This window comes from Hermetia illucens, chromosome 1, assembly GCF_905115235.1.
Source record: "Hermetia illucens chromosome 1, iHerIll2.2.curated.20191125, whole genome shotgun sequence".
Taxonomy (NCBI): Eukaryota; Metazoa; Arthropoda; class Insecta; order Diptera; family Stratiomyidae; genus Hermetia; species Hermetia illucens.
The window spans coordinates 210,369,181-210,392,825 of NC_051849.1; the positions used below are offsets into that span (position 1 = coordinate 210,369,181).

General features: G+C 43.4%; 1 protein-coding gene across 4 annotated transcripts in view; it reads right to left on the minus strand.

Annotated features, from left to right (window-relative positions):
• LOC119652409 (rap1 GTPase-activating protein 1) overlaps positions 1-23,645 on the minus strand; it is a 677,182-nt gene that overhangs the window by 344,425 nt on the left and 309,112 nt on the right. For all 4 annotated transcript variants that reach the window (XM_038056536.1, XM_038056527.1, XM_038056550.1 and 1 more), the window contains one exon: positions 1,522-1,723. In XM_038056536.1, the coding sequence (XP_037912464.1) occupies positions 1,522-1,723 (202 nt within the window). The remainder of the gene's footprint in view (positions 1-1,521; positions 1,724-23,645) is intronic.

Below are 23,645 nucleotides of genomic sequence, written 5' to 3' on the forward strand. Positions count from 1 at the left end.
AGCGGTTTTGTTGCCTGGATAAATGGAAAGATGATAGGACGAATGGTAGGCTGTAAAAACACTTGTTGGCTGGGTTTTTTGTCTCTGGGGGTGAGGTGGCATTAATGTGTCTTCGGAGGACCGTTGTCTGCATGTGGTATTGACAAATTTCTTCTGGGGTGAAGCCCCTCAGCGTATGATTGCATTCGTCAGAATCATGACTTATTTTTATGAGGTACCATAAAATATTCCAAATTAAAATGCAAACCCAAGGAAGGATGAGATAAAGCTTATTCTGAGATTGATGAACATTAAGGATTGTCTAGTGCGTAAAAGCAACGTATGATGACTGGGCGTTTGGGATTGTTCTGGGCGGATCACATGCCGGGGAGTGAGATACTGCGTCATCAGTGTTTTGACAAGCTTAAGTTGGCTTTAAAGTAACTCCCACTCAAGGACGATAGCTCGCTTTTAATTGCGGGCACATTTTCTGTTATTCACCCTTAGCTCTCCATTAATGGACTTTTCGTATCTTTTCCAAATAAATCTCGTCCCACTTATTGCTCTCCATTTCCTCTACTGATGTCCTAAAAATGCCTACGCCTGACACACCTAAATACCCTTCAAATCCACCAGTCGAAACTAAAATGAAACGACAACGGGAAGAATACAAGAAAAAATTAAGAATTTTATATCCAACAACAGAACGTGAGGTTCAGATCCTTACATCTAAGCGACATAACATACAAGACAATTTTGTACGTGCACCCCGGGGAGGTGTTTAGTAGGCGTTAAATTGTCTTGAAGCGATAAAGGAGCTGAAGAGCTCTAAAGAGGACAAATAACATCCTTGTCGTTGCAAGATGCCTTGTTTTATCTCCAATGTTGCGTCGTCATCGTCGTCCTTGTTTTTTTACCTGTTCTAAGCTCAAGATTTAAAATTGATTTTAAGACCTTGTCAAGGAACTGGCATATTCATCCACTCAGCGTGGAAGAGGCATGCACGTGCGAATCCAACAAGTTGTTACAAGAGGGTAGAGACTGTGTGGATTCTTAGGTAGTATTTTGCGAGGAACAAGATAAGTTGGCAAATAAATTTCGGGCTATTTGTCAGAGTAGAAGGAAACGATGGAACAGCGGAGGAGCCACGTTGGCAGCCGGTGGATCTAAACAGTTAATTAGTTCCTCTGGATACTAGGCCTATTTTTAGAAATGTAATGAAAAATTCAATAAAATCCCCGGAGTTCTGGGTGTTCGACGTTCAAAATCATGAGAACGTTGAACTTCAAATATTAATGGGAAATCTGAGAGCCTGAGTCGGTACTGGAGCTTGGGTCGGCACTGAAGCGTGAACGTCCTTAATTATTCCCATCCTAACCAAACATCACATGATAATTTGTCTGTTTTAATGTAATTTCCTAATTGAACCACTAAATTATTCAAGTGGGTATCTGATTGCGGCTTAATTATATGCACCCTCATCCCTTTTCTCTATGACCGACGTCCCATAAATTACTAGAGAAATTCTAGGTGATCACTTACCTGTGAAAAATATGCTGGAAGAACACATCTTTGGTCATCGAGGCGTGAACATTGCACTCTTTCTAGAAGTTCAAATAAGTCCTGAGTGGTACCTTTCAGTCGTTCAGGACTTTGTGTTGCACTTGTGCTTATCCTTTGAGGATGTAGCCCCGCAGATTGGGGCGCTTGCATTGACGAGGTCCATGATGAGCTGTGTTGACGCCTGGAAGTAAATAAATTGGATTATTATCGATTTTCTATGGGAACTTTGCGTAGAATGTAGAAAACTGATAAAAGTGTAAAACGAGGCTCTTATGGATGTTTAGGACACGATTGCGTTGGAGATACTTAGATTTGATTTTTTCGGTATAAGAAAATATTGCTTGGTTAGCGACTGAAAAGATGAAGTAGTTTAAGGCTTCATAAGCGGTCACGGTTACATTGGTTGAGCGTCAACCACTCGATGGGTCGGTCGTCACGGATGCTTGTGGTCGTCTTTGTGCTATCCCACTACTGTAGGCTTATTAACTATACAGCATTAAGTGCGATAACTGGGAATATCCTGAAAAAAAAATTATCTTTCTAGATGTTCTTTCCGTCAAGAACATACGAATTTGTCCAGGTGAATCAGGACTAGCAGATTCTGTTTTTTAGATTTTGTAGACTATGCCCCGCTGACCAACCAGAAACCTGAGTCCAAAACTGGACCCGATCATGATGGTTTATCGTAACAAGTGATTTTTTTTTGGGTAGAGTTCGTTAATGTATCTGTCAAAATTCCTCAGCATCTCGCTGGCGATATCGTCGGATACAGGTCCTTTCTACCTCCATAGAATGACAAGCGAATGTCATCTCTCCTTTCACAAGAAAAAAAAGGGATCAACGTCCTCCACCATCCAATCTTGTGCAAGTAAAACCTGCTGCTCCTTATGATACACATCCCAGCTGAGGACATCATTTGCACTTATGGGATGATAGCTCTTGCTAGAGATGCAGCTCCCAAGGTTTACCATTAGCCACCCTTTTGATTTGTTAGAAAAGCCCAACCTCGAGTCAAACGTCAATTCAGGGTACTGACTCGTTGGCTTTGACGCTATTATCATCTCCTCAACAGGAGGCACGATTGAGATTTTCTTTTTAGTCAAGACGATTACTTATATTTTCCGAGCATAAATCTGAAACCATGCGCAGTTATTCGTCTACTTGCCCGTCGTATCATTATGCCAGGATTGCTTTGGGTCTGTTCAACAGTCCATGTGGTAATAAGTGCCGTAATACCATCCGCATCATTGGCCAGGTGCCGCATTTAAGGCTTTTCGAATCTTACCATGCTATCGCAGGGAGCGTTTCAGCGCTAGGAAGGATTCGTGTGCTACCCCCAATTTGACGTCCTTCCTGCTTTGTCCCTCCAGCCTCACAAAGAGCAGGATACGGCTCAGATAATCTTTCAATATCCACAAGAGATAGCTTGGCTCACAGAAAAAACTTTCTAATGTGCCTAACATATCTCCCTATTTTATAGAATTGAACACATTTTTGACATCAAAAGTTACGAGGAGCTCTATCCTTCGAGATCGACGGCTTTACGCCTCAGCTCGTCTCAACTGCATCTATGGCTTCCATGGGAGCATTAAGCATATAGAGTGGTTGGAGTGCAGACGTCAACTCAGGATTTTCTCCCGCCTTGCCGAGTCGGTCTGTGGTCCTCTGCTGGAATATATTCGAGTCCTGGTTCGTTCATATTTTTTTATAGAGAACACTGCGTCTTTCCACTCCTTCATGGTGGCAAGTGAATAATCGTTGGAGACCTTTACGCTGTTGATATTAACTCGAATAGGATGCGCAGGGAATAACACTCAAACAATGCGGTCCACCTCTTTGCTGTTAACTAAGTAGGGTTTCCACAGAGTTATAATTTTGCGGGAGACCATTTTATAATCAAGTCCTCATGGTTTACTTTTTTCTATCGCGCTGCGTAGTCTCTTTTTAAGGGATCATTGTAGCGCAAACCTCTTCCCAGGCGCTGTACCAAACGGGGGAGAATATGACACTTCTTCCGCAAATCGGCAATTTCTGCCGTCCACTAATACATAGAAGGCTTGTCACGGTTGAGTCCCCCCAGGATGTGGAAGCTTGCAGGCTGTCGTTATCAGGTTTACCACTGACTTTACGACAGTGTCAGCTAAAACGCCATCACTCCTCAAAGTCGTCTCCAGCACGACTCTGCCTGTTCCAACAGCTTTGATGAATGTTAGAAAAAAAATGTTAACCTTCGCGACATACTATGAGCAGGGAGAGCAGCGTGCTGGTGCATCCCCAGATATAGCCCCAACCACTTCGAATACGATGTATTGGTGGTCACTTGCCGATAAGTCTTCCAGAAGTCGCCACCTGTTCGCCAACGGCACCAATGATTCCGACGCAAACGCTTCGTCGGGATGGTTCCTTCGTACCCTGGGCGTCGGAAGGTGACGTGGATCCAGTGTTTGAAACTAACGTTTCGTTCTGGACGGTGGACTCAAGTGTCTTGCCATTGAAGTCACCTCCTATCAAGGTCCGCCTCTCTACACCCAAAACGACGTACTCCAGAGGTCTGCGTCGAAAGTCCGGCAATATCTCATTCGGCGATAGATAAACGCTAAGAAACGTTATTACTAAGTACCACATCTAGACAAGGCCACCCCCTCGGCCTTGCATAAGAACCCGCAATCGGGAACAGTCCTGAACCCGGATGACAGCGGCATCGGATAAGGCGAACTGCCACGAAGCTGGATTCTTCTTCCGGTTCCGTTCGCTGATTAGCACTATATCAGCTTTCACCTCCACAGCGAACTGCACAAGTTAATTTTTAGGATGCGGATGATGTTAGCCACTTCCTAGCACTTTTCAATTTCAACCTAAACAGTGAGCACCCACTTCGAACCCGCGGTGTGTCCAACACTCTCACTAAAGGCGCCATGACCCCTGCAGAGCACTCAACCCCCTTTTTCATTTCAAGTCTTTATTTTATGACCTCCTATCTGGGCATTACCTGGGGGCATTCAAGCTTGACGGTCTCCTCTGCTTCCACTTTTTCTGTGAGACAGTCAAGACGTCGAATTTTGACTTAAAACCAGAGTCTTCTCTCCCAAGAGCCTCTTGACTGCCTCGCAGAAGGAACTTTGTCAGTTACTTTCGGGCCTAGGCCGACCTTCGTTTTCCGTGGGAGATATTTCGGCTCCACTGTCTTTCTACTGTTTCCGGCCTTAATCTTATGGCGAATTTCGGTGAGGACTTCCGCACATGTTTTGCCTTTCGTCGGTTTAATGAGCAGAGCCGATAGTATAGAGTTTCTTCGTTTCCTCGTCGTATTCTTTGGCGATCCACCGTTTGTATTCACCTATTCACCTCTTGAAAAGACGATTTTCTAATCGCGTGATACATTGTCTCCTTTGTCCTTCTTTGCGTGAACCCTGTAGACTATTTCGATGAAGTCTTTTTCAATCGCATTTTTTCGTTTCGCTTTTTCACTAATTTATTTGCAAAGGACTGTTTGCGGTCTGTTTGGCGCTTACGGTGTTCTTCGTGGAAGGCTCGGCTGTTTTTGCTTTCCCATATCCTCCGCTGCTGTTCATGCCCCCTGTAGATGGAAATTTGGTCCAGAAATTCTTCTAGTTCCATTAGCCCATTCTTCATACCTCCGATGACTTTCTTTTTGGAGGAAAGTTGAAGAGCCCACCCGCGACAGAGAGAGAGGGAGTTCCTCTTTAGTAATCCACCCGGCATTTAGGACGTTAAGTTGCTCCTGGGTGCGTTCACAAAATAGCTGGGTAGATGGTAACGCAATTATAGGGACCCATTTTAAAGGTCGACAGGGTTTTTGGTGGAAGTCAGAAAAACCAGGTGTTGGGGACATGGTTTCGTCCAAAAGACAGTTTAAATGGTCTTGAATACGCAAAAAGATATTAACTGAGCAGTGAAAAGTGAGACCTTGAATCCTCTTACCCTGGGTGAAATGTTCGGAAGTAATGTGAAGACGCTGACTTTTGACTTGAATCCATGGCCTGATGACGTTCGTAGTCCCAGTTGGGCGCATTCCAGGCCTTTCATAACAAGTGTGCAAAACCCGATTATCCCTTTGTCAGCTGGACTTGACCCAGGTTCTCAACGTATACACTTGGTTTCGGGTGCTTAATGGTAGAGTTGTTTTTGAACGACTTAATCTCTTTTTGAAGCGCGTACTCCTGGAATATGTTTTAGACTCCTGAGAAAACCCCGGACTCGGGGGAATCCTCCCTTTCCCAGCTCTCTCTCGTCAGACCTATAACCTATGCTTCCTCAAAAAGTTCGAAAAAATTCCAGGAGATGCCAAATCTGCCGGGTTCCTGCCCAGATACTGACATCGATCTAACCGTGGGATTTTAGTGCTATAGAGCAGCGTTATGCAGGTTTAGCCATGGAATCAATTGGACTTACAGACTTCGATGTCACCAGTGGAACCGCTGTGTAGTCGTAGCGTTCTTAAATTGTCGCGGCATATGTTACTTCTAAGGAATCGGGATTTCCAATTCATAGACTTGAATGCATTATTACAGTAGGACCATCAACCATAAAAAATATTCAAGGATCGGCCCCTGTAAACAAAATTTCATCACTTTGCAATTGGGTCATCCCAGTTTGGTTGTTGTAGTCACAGTTGTTGGATCATTATCTTCCCTATGAAACATGCATAGCTGCAATCATCCCATTAGGCCGAATAACTTTGCTGTCTGGAAAAGCAATTATCATTTCGTGACCTCAATGTTTGTGATATCCCCTAAGGCTCCCCTCGAAAAAGCAAGCAATCCTTTATCGGATGATCCTTCTCATGGAAGTTTAAGGATGATTTTATCATTCTATCGGAAACAAGAACTGTCATGGTTTGCTGCTCATTTCCGTAATTCGGACCTCCTGTTTTGCAGTACTTTGATAAGGTCGTAGGGTCCGCGCTTCCTTGATCGTATCTACCTCGGTTAAGACATCATCTATGGAGAAGTCTTTTTTAACGTCTCGCCACGCTTCAAGGTGATGCACCTGTTCGTCGTCCAATAATTTATGCAACAAGCGTATAGTGCCATATGGAATCGTTATTACGTGTTTCATAGTTTCGGGGGTAGGTCAGGACGCCAGACAGCTTTTAGAGATATTGGCAGAGTGTCTGTAGTTCCTTACTAAGGCAGGTCTCGACCGGATACCGGTTGTTGCGCCGTTGATGCTGATGATCGATGAAACCCCTGAAGGCCATTTTCAAAGCCCGGTAACACAATGTCATTGTGAATACCAAGCAAATTGTCGGCTCGAGCAGGGGTTTCACTATTGGTATCAACTGGATTTTGGATTGATATCCCACTTGAAACTTAATTTGACTTAATTGGGTTAACGGACACAAGTTTGTTATGCTCAGCAACACTAAAACTAGGACGTTGATTATTAAGTCTTCATATTTTACTGCCACTATCCTGGACCCTTATGGCCGCATTTACTCCGCAGATCTGAACTTCCGCGAATCGTCCCTTCAGACTAAGTAATTGAGTAGATGACTCTGCGATGAAACTCCGTTGCAACTCAGAATCGATCAGAGTTGCCTGTGTTTGAAGCTGCCTAAACTATTTTGTATATTAATGCGAGCAGTCGTTGGTAGAACCGCTTGGTTCTGTGTTTCCGTTAATAATGATTGGGTACTTGGAAGGAATGTCTTAGCACAGGCTACCAATTTCTTTGTCTCGCTTCCGGCTCAAACGTTGTATAGCAGCGAAGGATGCTTCTGGAAACATCCCGGCTACTGCTGCTTGAATGATGCCATGTCCGCTGCTTAGGTAATTGTTCTACGTCCATCTAGTACTCTGAGGCGGCTGGGAGGAAGACGGGACAGCAGCCCTCTCGGCCAGACCAAAAGCAAATGGCCGAGGATAACCTTTGCGTGGTGGCTTCCGGGAAACGCTAGAATTACTATGACTTACTGGTCGTGATACAGTAGGCGAATGCTCCAAGGCTTATATAGAAGATCACATTCAAGCCGACACGGAGGGCCATCTGAAGTTGCTTCGGTCACGAAACCTTATCGGGGGTAAACTGGTACCATGGGAACCGGGATAGCCTTCTGAATTTACATGTCTCAAAAGAATTCCCGGTTCATGTACTTTCAGCTCGGTTGTAGGAGTTGGTCCTCTAGCGGGAGTTTCATGGGGGTTGTGCTTACGTTCAAAAGGACAAGAGACCTTCAGGCCTCAACACCTCTAGTATCCCTAAGAGACTCGTCAGGAACTTTGAAGACGTTTTCAAACTAGGTAACTCTGAGCTTGCACCCAGTGAGGTCTTCCTCAGTTGTTGTGTGATGTGGATGTCCCTGTACTCATCAAAGGAGTGAATAGGAGACATACATGAATAGTTTTGGTAAATATGAATCTTTAAACTGTTTCATGCTCCTAAGCCTCAACTGAGATGAGTTACATAAGGATATTCGGTAGCTTCTCAGATTCTGAACCCTAGAACTATGAATGTCCTTTGAGAAGTTGGAAGTGCATACTTGTTAGGTAGTTGCACATATTCCTATGTATTTGCCCTTTCAATAATTACTTTAAGGTTTACAGTTTAAATTGGATCCTCTGGATAAAGGTTCCAAATGTAATCATCCAACGCAAAGGGATGGACACAACTCCAGCATTAGTCCAAACTCCTTTGTGTCAAAGTCAGTCCTCCAAATGAAACTGTTCAAAATCTAAAGTAGAACGATTTCCTCCTCCTGCACGTAACTGCATAAAGGACATCCAGGTTGGCTCGTTGGCTCATCCATTCAACTGCACAGAGCTCCGGAGCACAAAGCCAAAGACATACAGAAACAGAGAAGCAAATGGCACCCTCTCCAGGAAATCAATAAACATTTTCTATTCATTTGAAAGTGGCAACGCAGGAACAGTTTACGCTTGAAATAAATTATTCACAGACTCGGGATGAAGTCAAGCGAAAGCTAAAAGGATGAGATGGACCAAAGCCTTATACGACGACTAGATAAGATGTATCTCTGTACTTCTATCTGCTCATCTCTCATCTCCAACTCGAAGACAGATGAAATTATCTTTTACTTCTCGTAAATTGATAAATAGCGAAGAGCATGACTTAATTTCATAGAGTTATGTGAGGAGGGCCGAACTTTGTTCTGTTCCATTTAATTTGTGAGGAGAGATCTCGAGGAAAAGTTTTGCTCAAAGGATAATAATGAGAATAGTTGTTATTGGTCAAGTTGTGAAGTTAGTCAGCGAGATGTAATTGAAGATTGAGAGGGAGGCTTTCTTGAGAATTCGCTGAGTAGATACTTTTTCCTGCATTAGTGAGTATGGGGTTGGGTTAGGACTAAGATTCTGGATGCGAATTTTCGGCATTGGGGGATGGGTTTTCAGAGAATTTAATAAAGTGGAGGGTTTTTGACTCTTCGAGGATGAGTTCATCTTATTTCAGCTTTGAAATGAAGCATTTAGTCATAAATAATTTAGGTTGGTCCTTAATGTCAGATGTGGTCCTGCCTTGATGGTTTTTGGCAATTAAATGAGCAATTTTGGGCTCAAGACTTAAAAAGTTCTGATATTATCTTGAGTGATATGTGAAGGAGTCAGAATTTATCTTTAATGCTGTTTCGAGTTGCTAGTGGCACACATGAGGAATAGATGCCTAGAAGCAGCTAAATGAAGTTGCTTGGGATATGGAGGATCCTAAGTCCACATCCATTTTGGATCGGACCAAATGGAAAGCAACTTACTCCCACGTTTTTTGGTCCACGGACCCCTGGTTTGGGGCATAGCATCCAAGTTATCAAAAACAAGGGCTAATGGTTTCGTCCAGGGCAGAGGCAACTCATCAGACGCTGCCTCACCTCTGCCCTGGGAGCAGCGTGACCGAAAGTGGCAACAGGTGGAAAACGCTCCTTATGTGAGCATGATGTTAGCGCAACGGATTTCTCTGTTTTCTCAGCTTGAAGGTTTAACAGGGACCTTTGACATGTTGTACCTAAGGAAGAGAAGGTTTTTTAAGACCGTATAGACATCACTACATTGGCCTGATATTGGCCAAAAGTCAATAAATCTTTTGGGTTAGAGACTCAAAAAAATATTTTGAATTTTTCATTCTCAGGAAAATTACCGAAAAAAAAGTCGAGAGTGGATTCTGCGCTTTCATGTACCAGTCGTAATCATTACGGACCAGGGAATGCAGCTTGAGTCTACTCTTTTCTCGGAGCTAGGCAAGCTGCTAAGTTCCAAGCGGCACAGGAGTACTGCATACCATCCACACTCCAATGGGATGCTGGAACTTTGACACTGAACGCTAAAGGCCACCTTAATGGTTCACGATGATCCCTCGTGACCGCGGTCCTTGCCCTTCGCACAGCCCGCCGAGGGGGGTTCTCTCCACCCTGGGCTGAACATCAGAGCAGGGTTAAGCGACTTAGGCATGCTGCGTCTGGTAGGAGACGCGATTTCGAAGTTGGAGACATGCTCACAGGTCCTCATTCGGGTGGACACTCCTCGAAGGCCGCTACAATCACCATAGGCGGACCTATTTAGAGTTCTAGAGCGAGGGGAATACTCCTTCAAGTTTGACGTTCGAGGCGGCCCAAGTGGGTGTCCTTGTCGAGACCAAAGGCCTTCCATGAGCTAGCGAAGAGTCAAGTTTGTTCAGCAACCCTATTGGGAGGATCACGCGGTCAGTTTGCTCCACTGAATCCGCACGGATTCAGCTGGGGGCAGAGTGATGTGGCGGCACGTCGGAAGCAAGAAGCACAAATGCATCGCCGTGGTAAATTCGCCCCTGTCGACGCCCTAAACTGCCACCAACGCAGCTGACGGCCTGAACGTTTCATCATAGGATAAAAGCGCTTACTGTACAAGAAAGTGGAAAGGAAAGAATCCTTGGAAGAATTTTTGAGATCGTTCTGCTTCAGGTAGTGTGAAAGATTGAAACCGAGGGGAACGTCAACGTAGTTCGGATGAACGTAGTAGGTGCTTTTGATAATACCTCCTTTGAATTTATGATATTAGCCGTTAGTAACTACGGTAAAAAGAATATTCTATGAGAGATTTATGATCATTACTGGAAGGCAGGCAAGAAGAAGGCAAGGAAATTCAACAATGATACTTTCCGCTAGTTCAAAGAAGTCTTTGAAAGTGGCAAGGAAATCTCTGAGGAAAACGAATTTTTCGACACAAGCCGAAGGTGGTTGTGCATATTGCAAGGGGATGTTTACCTGAGAAGGTTTTAAAGAGCTGTCGACACAGGCAAGAGACAAATTCGTGTGACAGTTCAAGGCATGAAAAGGATGCCTACCGCAGACGATGGTTCAGATTGCAACAGTGAGGTGGGATGCCTGGGGTGGCGAGTGGTGTTGTTAACGTGTCTTCCTGTATATCTCACAGTTTGGTCCGACGCCATGCAGGTGTTGTTGGGTATTCGTTCTCTTGACCTAATAGTAGCTCGACGTGCCACGTCCTACAGGATTACGAGGGTCGTACCTTTGTTGTAAAAGGAACTTAGTCAGTGGAGAGTTGGTGGTGGAGTCAGGACCGTTAAATCACAAACCGTGTAACAGTTATGTGGCAGTTTAGATAGGACGAAAGCGAGAAAGGTCAGATCATCGGATCACATATGAGTAGATGAAATGTGTATCTGCCAGAGAAAGTTTGTAGGTTTTAGATGGGTTTCCTCCTCACGGGTAGCCTGACTGAGTTTATCTTCTTGCGGAGCATTGCTTCGACTTGGGTTGTGCTGTGTGTACGGCAGATTCATGGAACTAGTTTCATGATCTTGGTACAGAAATAACAGATTATTTCTGGCTGTGATAGCCGCAATCTAGCCGATATAGGCGTTTTGGTAGTGAAGGGTGTCTTTGATTTCAGCCAGGCTTTGCTAGCAGTGGTATTCTTCGATTTGCTAATGCATAGGTGCGTGCTGCCTTCCGGCGACGGAGCAAGTTCCTCGACGCTATTTCATCTGTAGTATGATGGGCGAACGACCATAGTGGCCGTAGTGGGCAACCACCAGTTCCATGTATTTTATGTTAGGGTTGTCCTGTGATATCTTAAGTGTACTCAGAGCGGTAGTTGGCTGCTGGAAAAGTTTTGTTGCGGATCCTCACATCGAGTTGATTGAGGTTATCCGATATCATGGGAAACAGGATGGTCTTCTGAGAGCACATGCTCCAGCAAAATTCCTGATGTGGTTTCGGAACGGCTATTTGCGGTTGGCCCTGATCTGATCTATCCTGGGACAGGTCCCACGACAGGCCGACCAAGAAAATCCATCCAATGTCGCTAGAAACAACATGATCGCATTAAGTAACAAGCCCCGAAAAAATGTTGGGAAGTCCACTTCAGTCGACACGGCAGGACGGGCCCCGGTCTTGTCGAGAAATGGCCAAGGGTTCTTGACCCATGGACAGCGTCAGGACGTAAGTAAGTTAGTCCGATCAAAACAAATATGTGTCTGCACGCTAAATGTTGACATCCTAACCGGAAAGACCGAGGAGCTCGTAAAAGCCTTTCGGAAAAGGCGTATTGATATCCGCGCTCTGCAAGAAACCCAATGGTCAGGTGCCAAAAGCCGTTTCCTATGAGACCATCGCACCTCAAGATCAACCATTAATTTCCGTCCTGTGAATCCAGCCACCGATAAAACAGCGTGAGGATGGCACTGGCCCGCCCTGCATTTTGTAAGAAGAAAGAACAAAATAACCGAGATTACCAACCATTACGAATAGGGAAGAAACATGGAACCAAATTAAAGACTCGATCCATAGAGCGGTCTTTGCAATCCTCGGGGTCACTAACCAAGTGGTAGCCAGTGGTACCTCAACCGAGATACTTACCTTTGGAATAACGATGTTCAAATGAAGGTCCGTGAGAAGAAACGCCTCTACCACAAGTTTCTCTATGATAAAACGGTCGGCAATTGGCAAATTTATAAGAAAGCCAACTGGGAAGCAAAGAAAGCGATCGCTGTCACCCGAGCGGTCCATTATAGAAATCTTCCCGATAAACTGGACACTCGGGATGGCAAGAGAGATCTATATCGACTTGCCAAAAACCGACACGAACGCACACGGGATATCGAACACTTCTGTTGCGTCAGTGAGAAGAACGGTACCTTGCTTACCGACCGTCGAGCCGCGACGGATAGATGATGAGAATATTTCTAGCAGATTTTGCTCATCCTTCACTTTCACAATCATTGCCGACATTTGGAGCAGTCCCGCCTGTCAGCGCAACTGAAGTCGAGGAGGCAATAAAACGAATGAGATCGGGGGAAGCCGCAGGACCTGACGACGTCACATCTGAGCTCTGGAAAGCGAAGATCTGGGACCCAACACTGTGGCTCAAGTGAATTCTCTAATCGGGTTATTCAGGAAAGAAGAACACCATCTGACTGGCAAGAAAGTACCACAGTTCCAATATGGAAAAAGAAAGGTAGTCCAGCAGAATGTTTAAATTCCGATTCCGTCCGATCCGGTTACTTTCCCATACCATGAACATTTTTGAAAGCATTCTTGACAACCGTGTTCGCGAAATCGTTTAAATAACCGTGGATCAAGCCGGATTTGTCAAGAACGGCAGAACTATTGACGCTATATACGCTGCGCAGTTATTCATGGAGAAACACCGCGGAAAGCATGAATAAAATGGCGTTCCACAACTGGTGTTCTTTGTGATTGACTTATCAACGAATCGCAATGTCGTTCTTTCTGTCGCCCTCTGTGGTTCTGACGGTTGGCCGACTATAAAAGACAATGAATGGCATTTGTCAAGTTGAAAAATTGTTGGTCTTCTTAAATGAGGGATATAATGATGAAGTTACTGTCGGAGGTTGTTCAAAAAGCGCTTCGTTATAGAGATGGATAGGTGATGTACGTATTACCATAAAAGTGAAATCATCTCATTCTTATTACCAAGTGTGATCTAAACATCACCAAACATCATAACATCATGGTATCACTTAACATTACAACATCACTTAACATCGCAATATCACCACTCTTGCCACGGAGCCTCACCATTGAAACTGGAATGGCCGGGATCATATGCCTTAGGTGAATTCCTGAAGGATGTGCTCTTGACCTCGTTATTTGCGGGTGAACCCTTGTGGGAGTTTCATGGTGGTTGTTCTCAAGCGTGGGGTTGCGCTGTACAACGGCACAGGTGTTAGATAAGCTTCCCATCCATTGGTATGAATGCTGAGCCTACGGTGTGGTATTCAAATCAGGACGGTGGGATTATACCTACAGGGCAGGTACTCACATTGAACCAACCGAAACTTTCGGGGGGTACCCCTGAGGGGAAGCGAAGAAGGCGTTATTTCCCACCTGCAATTGCCCAGTAGAAAATAGGCCAATCTGCCTGTAAGGACATGGGCGCGTCTCTGGATTCCAAACATCATCGCGTTGGATGCGGCAAAGAAACTTGTCTTCATTGAGCCTTGAACATAAATGGGTCAGAAGCAAGAGAACTTCCAACGAAGCCTGTTTGTAAACCATATAAAAGGACCTTCGATGAAATACAATTAAATGTGCTTAACCCCTAGATATGTAAGAGCTCCATCCTCTCAATAAAGTACCAATATCCGGCGAATAGTTGCTGCTATCTATGAAGCTAGTTAAGATACAACTCAATCAGTTTCTGTCCGCATTTCGATGACAAATTCCGATCCAATCAAATGACTCACTCAATGTCACTTTGATTGCTGCATCAAATGCACAAATAAGCCGTAAAGAACCATATCTGCTAGTTGAAACCATATCCAGTTCCACTTGCTTCCCTGACAATGCCATCAGCTCATGAAAAGCTCATAACTGTATAAGTGAAATTGAATCCACTACTTTCAGGATGTTTTCTATGGGAAGGATATCTCCTTTGCTCTTATGATTACGTTCGTCGAGCGCATTGAATGAGGGACTTGTTGTTGTGCCATTTGTGGATAAACGGGTAATCATTGCACATTTTGAAAAGTAACGATAAAACCGTCAATCAAATCGCTGAATACGCCCTCACAATTAAAGGGGTTTCTGGTTTCAAAAGATACGGATGTTATGGGATTGGGGAAAGGATTTCCAATGAGTGTGTGGAAATAATTCAAAGCGTTACAATAGTGCGAATAATTTCATTGCTCATGGGGGTTAGTCTGCGGAACAGAAAGTTGAAGCTGAAGAAAAACTTTTCCCATGAATTTGTAAGGAGGCTCCGATGGCTGACTATGCTCAAGTAGTTCCGGCAATATCTCAACCACTTATGAGTGCAGTCAACTTGTCCACATAAAAAATCAATAAACCGAAAATATTTTGAGCATGTTGCTTTCTTCAAAATTTTATTTGATTTGATTCTCAGCCAAATGTCATCGTGTTTTATGGGCCTCCATCCATGCATGACGATCCAATAAAATCATCAATCAAGGGAACATGAAAACCATAAACTTGTATTCGTTTTAAAAATAATTTGTACATGAGGTGAAACCAACTAAATTATCCCATCTAAGACGCCGGGATAAGCAGCGCCGAGGAAAAAAATGAGTCCCTGCAGGGATCCTTACAGTAGCAGTGAAGACCCTTTTCACCTTCTTATATGCATGCAATAATGCACTTGGGAAGTAGTTGCCGATCACCTTTAGCGCTCTTTCTTTCAATAGAAATACTCACAAGCAATGGAGAAGGAAGTACGCTCCTTGATTCCCTGCTGTTACAAGGCTCAAAAGAAAAACCTTTGACAAAAGGTAGAAATTGTAACCTTACCCAAATTCAACCAACTTTATAATGTGGAAAGTACTTAACTCATTCCAATCGCGGAGTCTTCAACCCCTTGGATATTGCCGCTATTTCCGAAAGGGTCAAAACATTCATTACTCATATTACGAGTACTCGAATAGTGTTGAACTCGGCGATATCCTTTTTTTTGAGGCCTCGAAAAAAGACTTTCAATCGAAAACGATATCCCATAATTTGAACTTCTTCGCGACAAGGATCGCGGCTTGAATCGCTGAGTTCGTTACTATTTTAAGATTCGAGCGTTGCATTCACGGATCCTTATGCGTTGGTCCTGGAACCTTATATGATTTTTCCACCGCGGGATGTGAATATGATAGAGATCTAGTCCATTAAAGGAGAGCGTTGAAAAGTGAGAAATTTCTTTGACAAAAAAACGCTTTTCACTTATTCAGTTAGCGGCAGATGGTACCATTTGGGTGCAATTAAGTGTCAGGGAGAAGACGATAAGAAAATTTCCTTATTTCAGTTTTTTTTTTCTCTTGAATTATCTGGTTTGTAGTAGACATAATTTTTCGAGGTGACAGCCGATCTCAAATAAATTAACACCTTGGGAGCAATTAACGGTCATGTTTAGGATTTAGGGGAAAGGGACCAGTGTAAAGGTGAAAGGTCTCTTTGAATAAGATTCTAAAATTTATGTTTGTTCCTCAGGAGCTTAAGAACTGTAGAATGACATAAAAAGGCCAATATAAATGGCTTCCGTTGAGATTGAACAATTTGATACACATATGTAAGTAGCGCGAGCTATAAATGCAGAAAGAAATACGTTCCTAAAATTTTCTTAAGTAGATTTTATCTTTATTTTGAGTTTATACCTTGGTAAATATTTTCTAAGACTTTATCTCACAGTCCCACAGCTGCTGCCGCCAGATAAACAGCATTTGTCGGTGCCTTGAAGTACTTGGATAGATCAGTGCAACGACGGCAGTCTGAACTTGGGTAATTACGTCTTACAAGATATTTGTATAATATCTTGGAAGCTTATTTTATCTCCCGACATAAAATTAAGATTTTATTCCAGCACACCCCGACATACAACTTCATCCACACTCTGGAAAATGTTTCAATTACTTTGATCATATCCGATCATGTCGGCATCTCAATGGAAGCTTAAACAAAAAAAAAGACGAATCTCATTTTCATAACTCTGTCTTGTATCTAAGATACAATACCTTATTCGTCTAACAGCATTTGGACACAAAAAACCGCTTGATCATTCTCTTTGTCAAGCCTATTTTGCATTCGAGCACAAAAGCCACTTGATAAAGCCATTCCCTGACAAAGCAAATCGTTTTAAATTTCCCTCATGCTGGCCATGCATAAAACCCAGCTCGTTGTAATCTTGAGATAATCTGACACTGATTAAAGCTGGCCGTTTAGTAGTAATGGACGAAGCCAGAATCGAAAAAGACAATCAGAAAAACGAGGTTGCATACAAGCGGTCACTGTGTCAGTTAGAAAGGGTTCAGAATTTGCAATGAAGGGAGCGGGTTTCAGATATTTTCTCTGTATCTATCTTGTTTGGCCGTTAAAAAAAAGATATGTTTAGGTGAAGTTGACACATCATTAATAACAATTGCGAATTTCATTTAACCAAGGGGTGAAGTTTCATGAGCAAGGATAGGGGTAATGCGTGATATGGATTAGGTCCACGCCCAAACAATTGGGAGCGTTTATACGAAATTAATGTGGCTCAAATATTTGAAGAGGATAATATTCAGAAAAATAAAGTAATGTGTTTGGAGAATACTGTAAATAAAACACAAAAACGTTGAAGTTAAATATGACCAAGAAGCACATCAAGATTGATTAGGGTCAACCACGAGGGTAGAGCAATCCCAGAACCAAGATGGCAGGAGGAGTAACTCCAGCGCAACTCCCGGCGCAGTCGAAGATATGCAAGACTTTTTCGTCTCTATAAAATTTCAAAGAATGCTGGGGTTCAATCACCTATGTATAGTCTTCTTACTCAAAACGTAAAGCAAGATGGCGTAAGTTGACCGTAGAAGTTGGCCAGTGCCAAAGTGCAGCCAGTCACTGGGGTTTTTCGTCGGTGCGCGCTTGGAAGCCTCTGTACTTTCGTGGCTTGGAAATGTGGGGAAGGAGTTTATTAGGACGTTAAGTCTTCCTCATATCATTGTGTCTTTAATCCGGTGCATTAGAATCACACCAGCATCTGAAGTCCGGGAAGGGAGAAAAACACAAGAAAGGAGGAAAACATGCGCGAAGCTGAAATGGCTTGACTGAGAGCGTGGAGCTAGTTGTTGGGATCGATAGGAGAAGATCCATGAATTTTCCAGCTCCCGGCGTGGGGTCAAAGATTCGTCAAGTTTCCAGGCAATGAACATGCGACTTGCACTTGACTTCATATTCTACATTTTGGGTTACTCCCACTTTCTCCATGAAGCAAATATTCCTAAGCCTCATTCCTATCCCACATCAAAGAATAGGGTTTTCCTATTTTTTCGTTGGCATATTTGAAGAGCTTGGCAGTTTTACTGAGACGTAACGTTTCGTAAGTGATTCCAGAAGTCTCTGGATTTACAGGCTATGCGCTAAAAGTCATGCCCCTCCAAAATTTTGAGGATCCTTCTTTCCCTCCTGTTGGTTAAGTGAAAATCTTTTGTTGAAGTTGTTTGAATTACTTCTTTCTTGTTCTTCAGGATAAAGAAGGATAGACCAGATAAAACTTTAATGTAATGCGGAGTGAATAGCACTAGGCTCTGCCTACTCTGCCGTCAATATTTAATCCCTACGAGTGAGAGTAATGAAGCTAAATTAAATCAAAATTTAGGACTTCTTATGTTTCCCCCGTACATTGTTTTTGATTTCGTTATCATTCACTCAGGTTCGCCACGCTTCTGTTCTACCGTACGGAGTTTGGCTTAACTCCGCGTTCTTGTTAATTTTCACTAATTCTTGGCTGTTCTTGATATTGTGTGCCACCGACCGATGACGCCTTCCTTTCGCTCCCTCGCCGAGCACCTAAGTTTGACTCTTCGGGGCACCGCGGTCACTAAAGATGGCACGAGGCCACGAGGGAATATTTTCTGGGCTGGGTTGATTTTTCCAAGCAGGACACCATACGACGGACGATTCGATGATTTCACAAGTTGAAGACTTGGTTCGAGGGAGATACCTGCTTCCTTATACCCCAATCAAAACATGCATTCAGAGTATCAGACTACCCCTAATTTCAACACTTAAAAATTAAAAATGGAATTTCAAGTTTAACCCTGTCGGCGCGATGGTTGATGGGGTAGATTGTCAGCCTCATAATCTCGCTGCTTCGGATTCGAATCCCAGTCGTTATGGATGTCTGTGTTCGTCTCATGTTTGCCTCGCTACTGTGATCCTATTACTGCCACAGAGTTAAGTATGATGCTAGTGAAACTGAAACACAATCTGACTGCGTGCATGCCCTATACTCCACCAAGGAGTGAACGCACTAAGTTTGAGTCTTAATTTAAATCTGAGCCCTATATAATACCGCAGATTATACTTCAAGGATCCCCACCATATGATGCCGTCACTTCAGGTGAACTACAAGGTGTCCAAAGGGTTTTATAGGTCCCAGGGCGAAACGTGGGTTGGTACCCACGATGGAGCATAAAACCTGGGAAGAGCTGATGTAACAGCGCTGCAAGAGGTTCGTTGGACCAGTTTCCTGCAGAAGAGTCACTAAACCATATATTATAGTGGCCATCCAGTAAACCATGTGCTCGGAATAGGTTTCTCAATCAGCCAAAAAATGAAACTTGCTGTTATCGGCTTTGAAAACATAAGCGAAAGGATATGCATTATGCGCTTGTGAGCCAAATTTGGAAATATAAGCCTCATTAACGTTCACACTCCTACAGAGGAGACTGCAGAGTCGGAGAAAGATATCTTCCGTGGAAGGCAGTAGAACGAACCCTCGAAGCGTGTCCCAGATATGATTTCAAAATCATACATGGGACTTTAACAGCCAAGTGGTGACGGTACCCGTATTCAGGCGACACGTTGGCTCTCATAGCTTACATCAAAATACAAATGGTTGTTGGAAGTACCTTGTTTGCGCGGGAAGTGGTCCATAAAAAAACGTGGGCCTCTCCAGACGGGACCACTTTCAACCAAATTGACCCTGTGCTGATCGAATGCCGCCACCTCTCGGCCTTGATGAATGTGAGAATAAGTAGGGGGGGGGGGGGGCGGCTAATATAGACTCGGATCACTATCTCCTTGGCATGGTGTTCCGAGCTCGAATAACATTCCCTCTGACAATCAGGTGAGAGTTAACACTGAAGCCATCCACAATAAAGCCCTCCGCAACACCCATAAGAGGGAAATGGATGCCGCAATAACCGCATCTCTTGATCGACTTTAAAGCCGCCTATGATAGCGTAGCCAGGGTAAAACTGTACACGGCCATGAGAGAATTCGGTATCCCGACAAAATTGATAAGACTGATTAGGCTGACTCTGACCAATGTGGGAGGCCAGATAAAAGCAGCAGGATCACTCTCAAGACCATTCGACATCAACAACGGATCAACTGGATAGGCCCACGTTTATCGGCTCTACGACAAGGGGATGACCTATCATGCGTCCTCTTTAACCTGGCCCTCGAGAAAGTGATCCATGATGCTGAGGTAAATGCTAGGAGTACGATCCTCTTTAAGTTCACCTAATTACTGGCCTATGCTGACGATATCGACATCATAGGAAGAACGACCCGAGACGTACAAACTGCCTTCATCCAGATCAAGCAGGGGCCAGTTGGCGCGAGGTCTTGGGCTGCACATCAATTAAGGCAAGACAAAGTATATGGTGGAAACATCAGCATCAAAGACTAACTAAGCAACAACATCAAATCGCACTGGTCAAACGGGAAGAAGAAAGATAGGCCAGAACAACTTTGAGATCGTTGATAATTTTTCCTATCTAGGATCGAAAATTCGTATCCTACATAACGACGAAAGCTACAAGTGATACCGTGACCGTCAGGTTGTGGCTAAAATCCGCCTCAGTAGGTTACGGTGGGCGGATCACTTAATCCGTATGGATAAGGATGATTCTATATATTTATAAGGGCAATATCTATGGTAGAAAACGACGACGAAGCAGACCGAGATGGAGCGATGGCGTAGTCCAGGACGTCAGGCAGCTTTGAGGGACCTCGGCGCAAAACCGGGATGTCTGGAGTTTCTTATTAAGGCAGGACTAGACCGGATACCGGTTGTTGTGCCGTTGATGATGATGGTAAAGTAAACTAACCTAGGAGCGGAAGCCTGCCGAAAGCTGTAAGGAGAACTCATTCCATGGCTGAAAGTCTTTTGAAGGTTCGGATTTTTTTTCATAGTTTTTATCGCAGGAACGGATTTTCTCTATGCGTTGTTATGCCGGTCCCAGTTCCAAGCCTTCATTTTTGCATTCAATGTAGGTCATGATCTATTAGATTTTACGTAACCTTTGCGCAAACTATTTCCAGAATAATTTCTTCTAAGTTCCTAAAGTTCGTCAAAGCAAAATTTAAGGTGACCTTCAAGCTAGTGAAGGAGGGGGGCCGACAACCAAGTCCTAAGAAGAAATTTATGCTGGCTTCCCCTCAAGTTTCCAAATCAACCTAATTTTAGTAAAGTCCCTATTCTTCGGTCCGCTGGGAAAACTTCAGGTCTGAAGTAAAACTGTCTTTCTTCGCCTCTCTCAAGGATCCTGGCATCAATTTCACGTGTTAATCGTTGTACCGAGGTTTTAAGAAGCCATGGGTCATTAGTGACAGTATCTTTGGCTGCGTTCGAATCCTAAGTTGGGCTGAGACATCCTTCGTTTGGTGGCTCATTCTTTGCAATGTCTTCTAACAGGGACCTGCAGTTTGGTATTTCAAACTTCCTCCTTTATAGGACGAAACCTACTCTCCTGCTGCGAGTAGCGTCATAGGTAGAAAGTTTGGGCCGGTGAAAACCATTGGTCTCCCTGAAATGTAATAATCAATCTAATTTGGTCAGTCTCCTCTTCCCAGTTTCCGAAAAAAGTCCGAGTCCGTGGGAATCATTCCCGCCTCTTTTGATTTATATTTCCTACAGTTAATAAATGTATGATACTGACTTCACCATTGGCCACATTTGGGTGACCTTATTTGATTGCCTGGTTAACATTTTTTGCTCCTTTCTGAGGACAGTCTAGGTTTCTTAACTCATGCAATGGAAGTGGATTAGAGGCTTAAATATCTCAATTTGTCCATCCAAAGTACTTACTTGCAGGACTAGGTCTGCCATGGGAAGGAGAGGATGATACCTTCCAATCCTAAAGTTTTCATGAGAGCATGAAGGAGTGGCACTGGAGAGACTTTATTGAAATAGAGAACCAAAGGTAGCCCACTACAGACCCGGATTGCTTCTAATCCATTTCGTTGCTTTCGTTGTCCTATTCCATTTGATCATTGAAATACCATTACTGTCCATAGAACAGGACTGAGAGAGGATGCTGTTATAGAATCTAAAGATGACTATCCCAAGAGTGCCACTTCGCCCCAAAGTAAGTAAACTTTAACTTGAAGTGACATTTGCGCCGATTTGTTGAAATACTGTTTAAACTTAAGGGAGAGTAGGGTTGACCTGCGTTGCTAGTCCGCCGAATGTCTGAAGCAAACACCACATGAAACATGTCTAACTTAAGAAAATTTGCCAAATTAGCCATGGGACTTTACAGGATTAAGGAGCTAAACGAAACGGTAACTGTTTGCCAAGGTGTCGCTATATATATTTCAAAACAATAGTGATCAGGGTAATGGAGGATTTGAAACCAGACTGGGGGAGGGGGTTGTTTACTACTATATGAGAAACGCAATTCATATTAGAGCTGAAACCAAATGTTATGTGCCCCTGTACGGTTGACTTAAAAGTGTAACTAGACTCTCGTTGTCTTAACAGTCAATCTAGTAGCCACCGCCGAGAGCCTGTTTTTTTATAATCCTTTAAAAACTATCTGCCAATAAAGCTTCCTACAATAATGACAGTCGTATCTTCTTTACCTATGTAGGAGTTTAGGAATTTCCTTATTGCATACGTCCTTTCAACATTTCCATTGTTCTCTCCCACATATGAATTGTTCTCAACATTATATCTCCACACGTACCACCTTCAGTACAAGCGAAGGTGTATTCAAAACTTGCGTCATGACTGACAGCTTGACATCACCCTCGAAATGAAATGAAAGGGTTACGTCAAATTCAATATCAAAGAACCCTTCCATTAAGATTCCACATTACAAACACGTTGTACAAGAAGCGTTCATATTTTCCAATTAGGTGGTTCTATATCAGGAGGCGCCGCAGGCATTATCCTGTGAAATGTGGTAATGTTAGCATGGACGGTTGAGGGGAAGTAATTGAAACGTAATAGCTACGGACCACCTTTAAATTTGTTCGATGTGTGATTGACATCAATAGGTTCAATTTAGTTGGTTGGTCTTACTAGCAAAGAGTTGGGGAGTGACTGGAAAATGTTAACTTTGGTAGAGTTCAGTGTGTTATCACAAGGATAATTTCATAGTTAAACAAACATGTAGAGAAGGAAGCGGAAGCTTTGTGAACTTTGCTAAATCACAGAGAGAGCTCCTATTCCATATTCATCCAGCTCCAATCCCTCACTCTTTCCAGAGTATCTAAATAAGGAATCTTATTGATATTTACACGAGACTCAAGAGATACCACAACTCCACCCCCAATTGCTCTGACACAGCTCATGGTATTAGATCATAGCTCACGATATCACCGAGCAACAGTTAGAGGAAAATAAATATGTATCAACCAAGATTGGTAATCGATGAAGCTTCCTCGTGGTGGAAGTGGTGTTTAATTTGAATTTTGGTCTATCACTCCTCCCCAGACTTTCTCTATTCACGTATGTTTTCCAAGAAAGCACTTTGAGGCTTCCACTATCCAAGCACCATGAAATCAATTACCCATCACGCTATCTTATCAGGCAGATAATTTCTGCCGTGTAATCACGAAGGGATTCGAATTTCGCAGATAGAATTGGCTGAAGTGCCGAGTACAGTTTATGATCCCATCAATTATAGCACCGTAAATCTCCAATGGAACAAGTGTGAGGGGTATTAAGTGTGCATTTCACCACTCATGATTCGTAAATTACAGGCGGTGACTATGCTAACTTTCCTTTGAATTCAATACGAAGAGAGTTTAACCCAATTTCCCAGAAAGATGTTTGCAAGTTTAGTAGCGAATGTTAATTGCGTAAGGGGTAATTCGATTAACACTACGTCGGTAATGTTATACTGTTAGCATGTTAGCATATCTACCCATCTTGCAGGCCTCCATAATTTTGTACCGG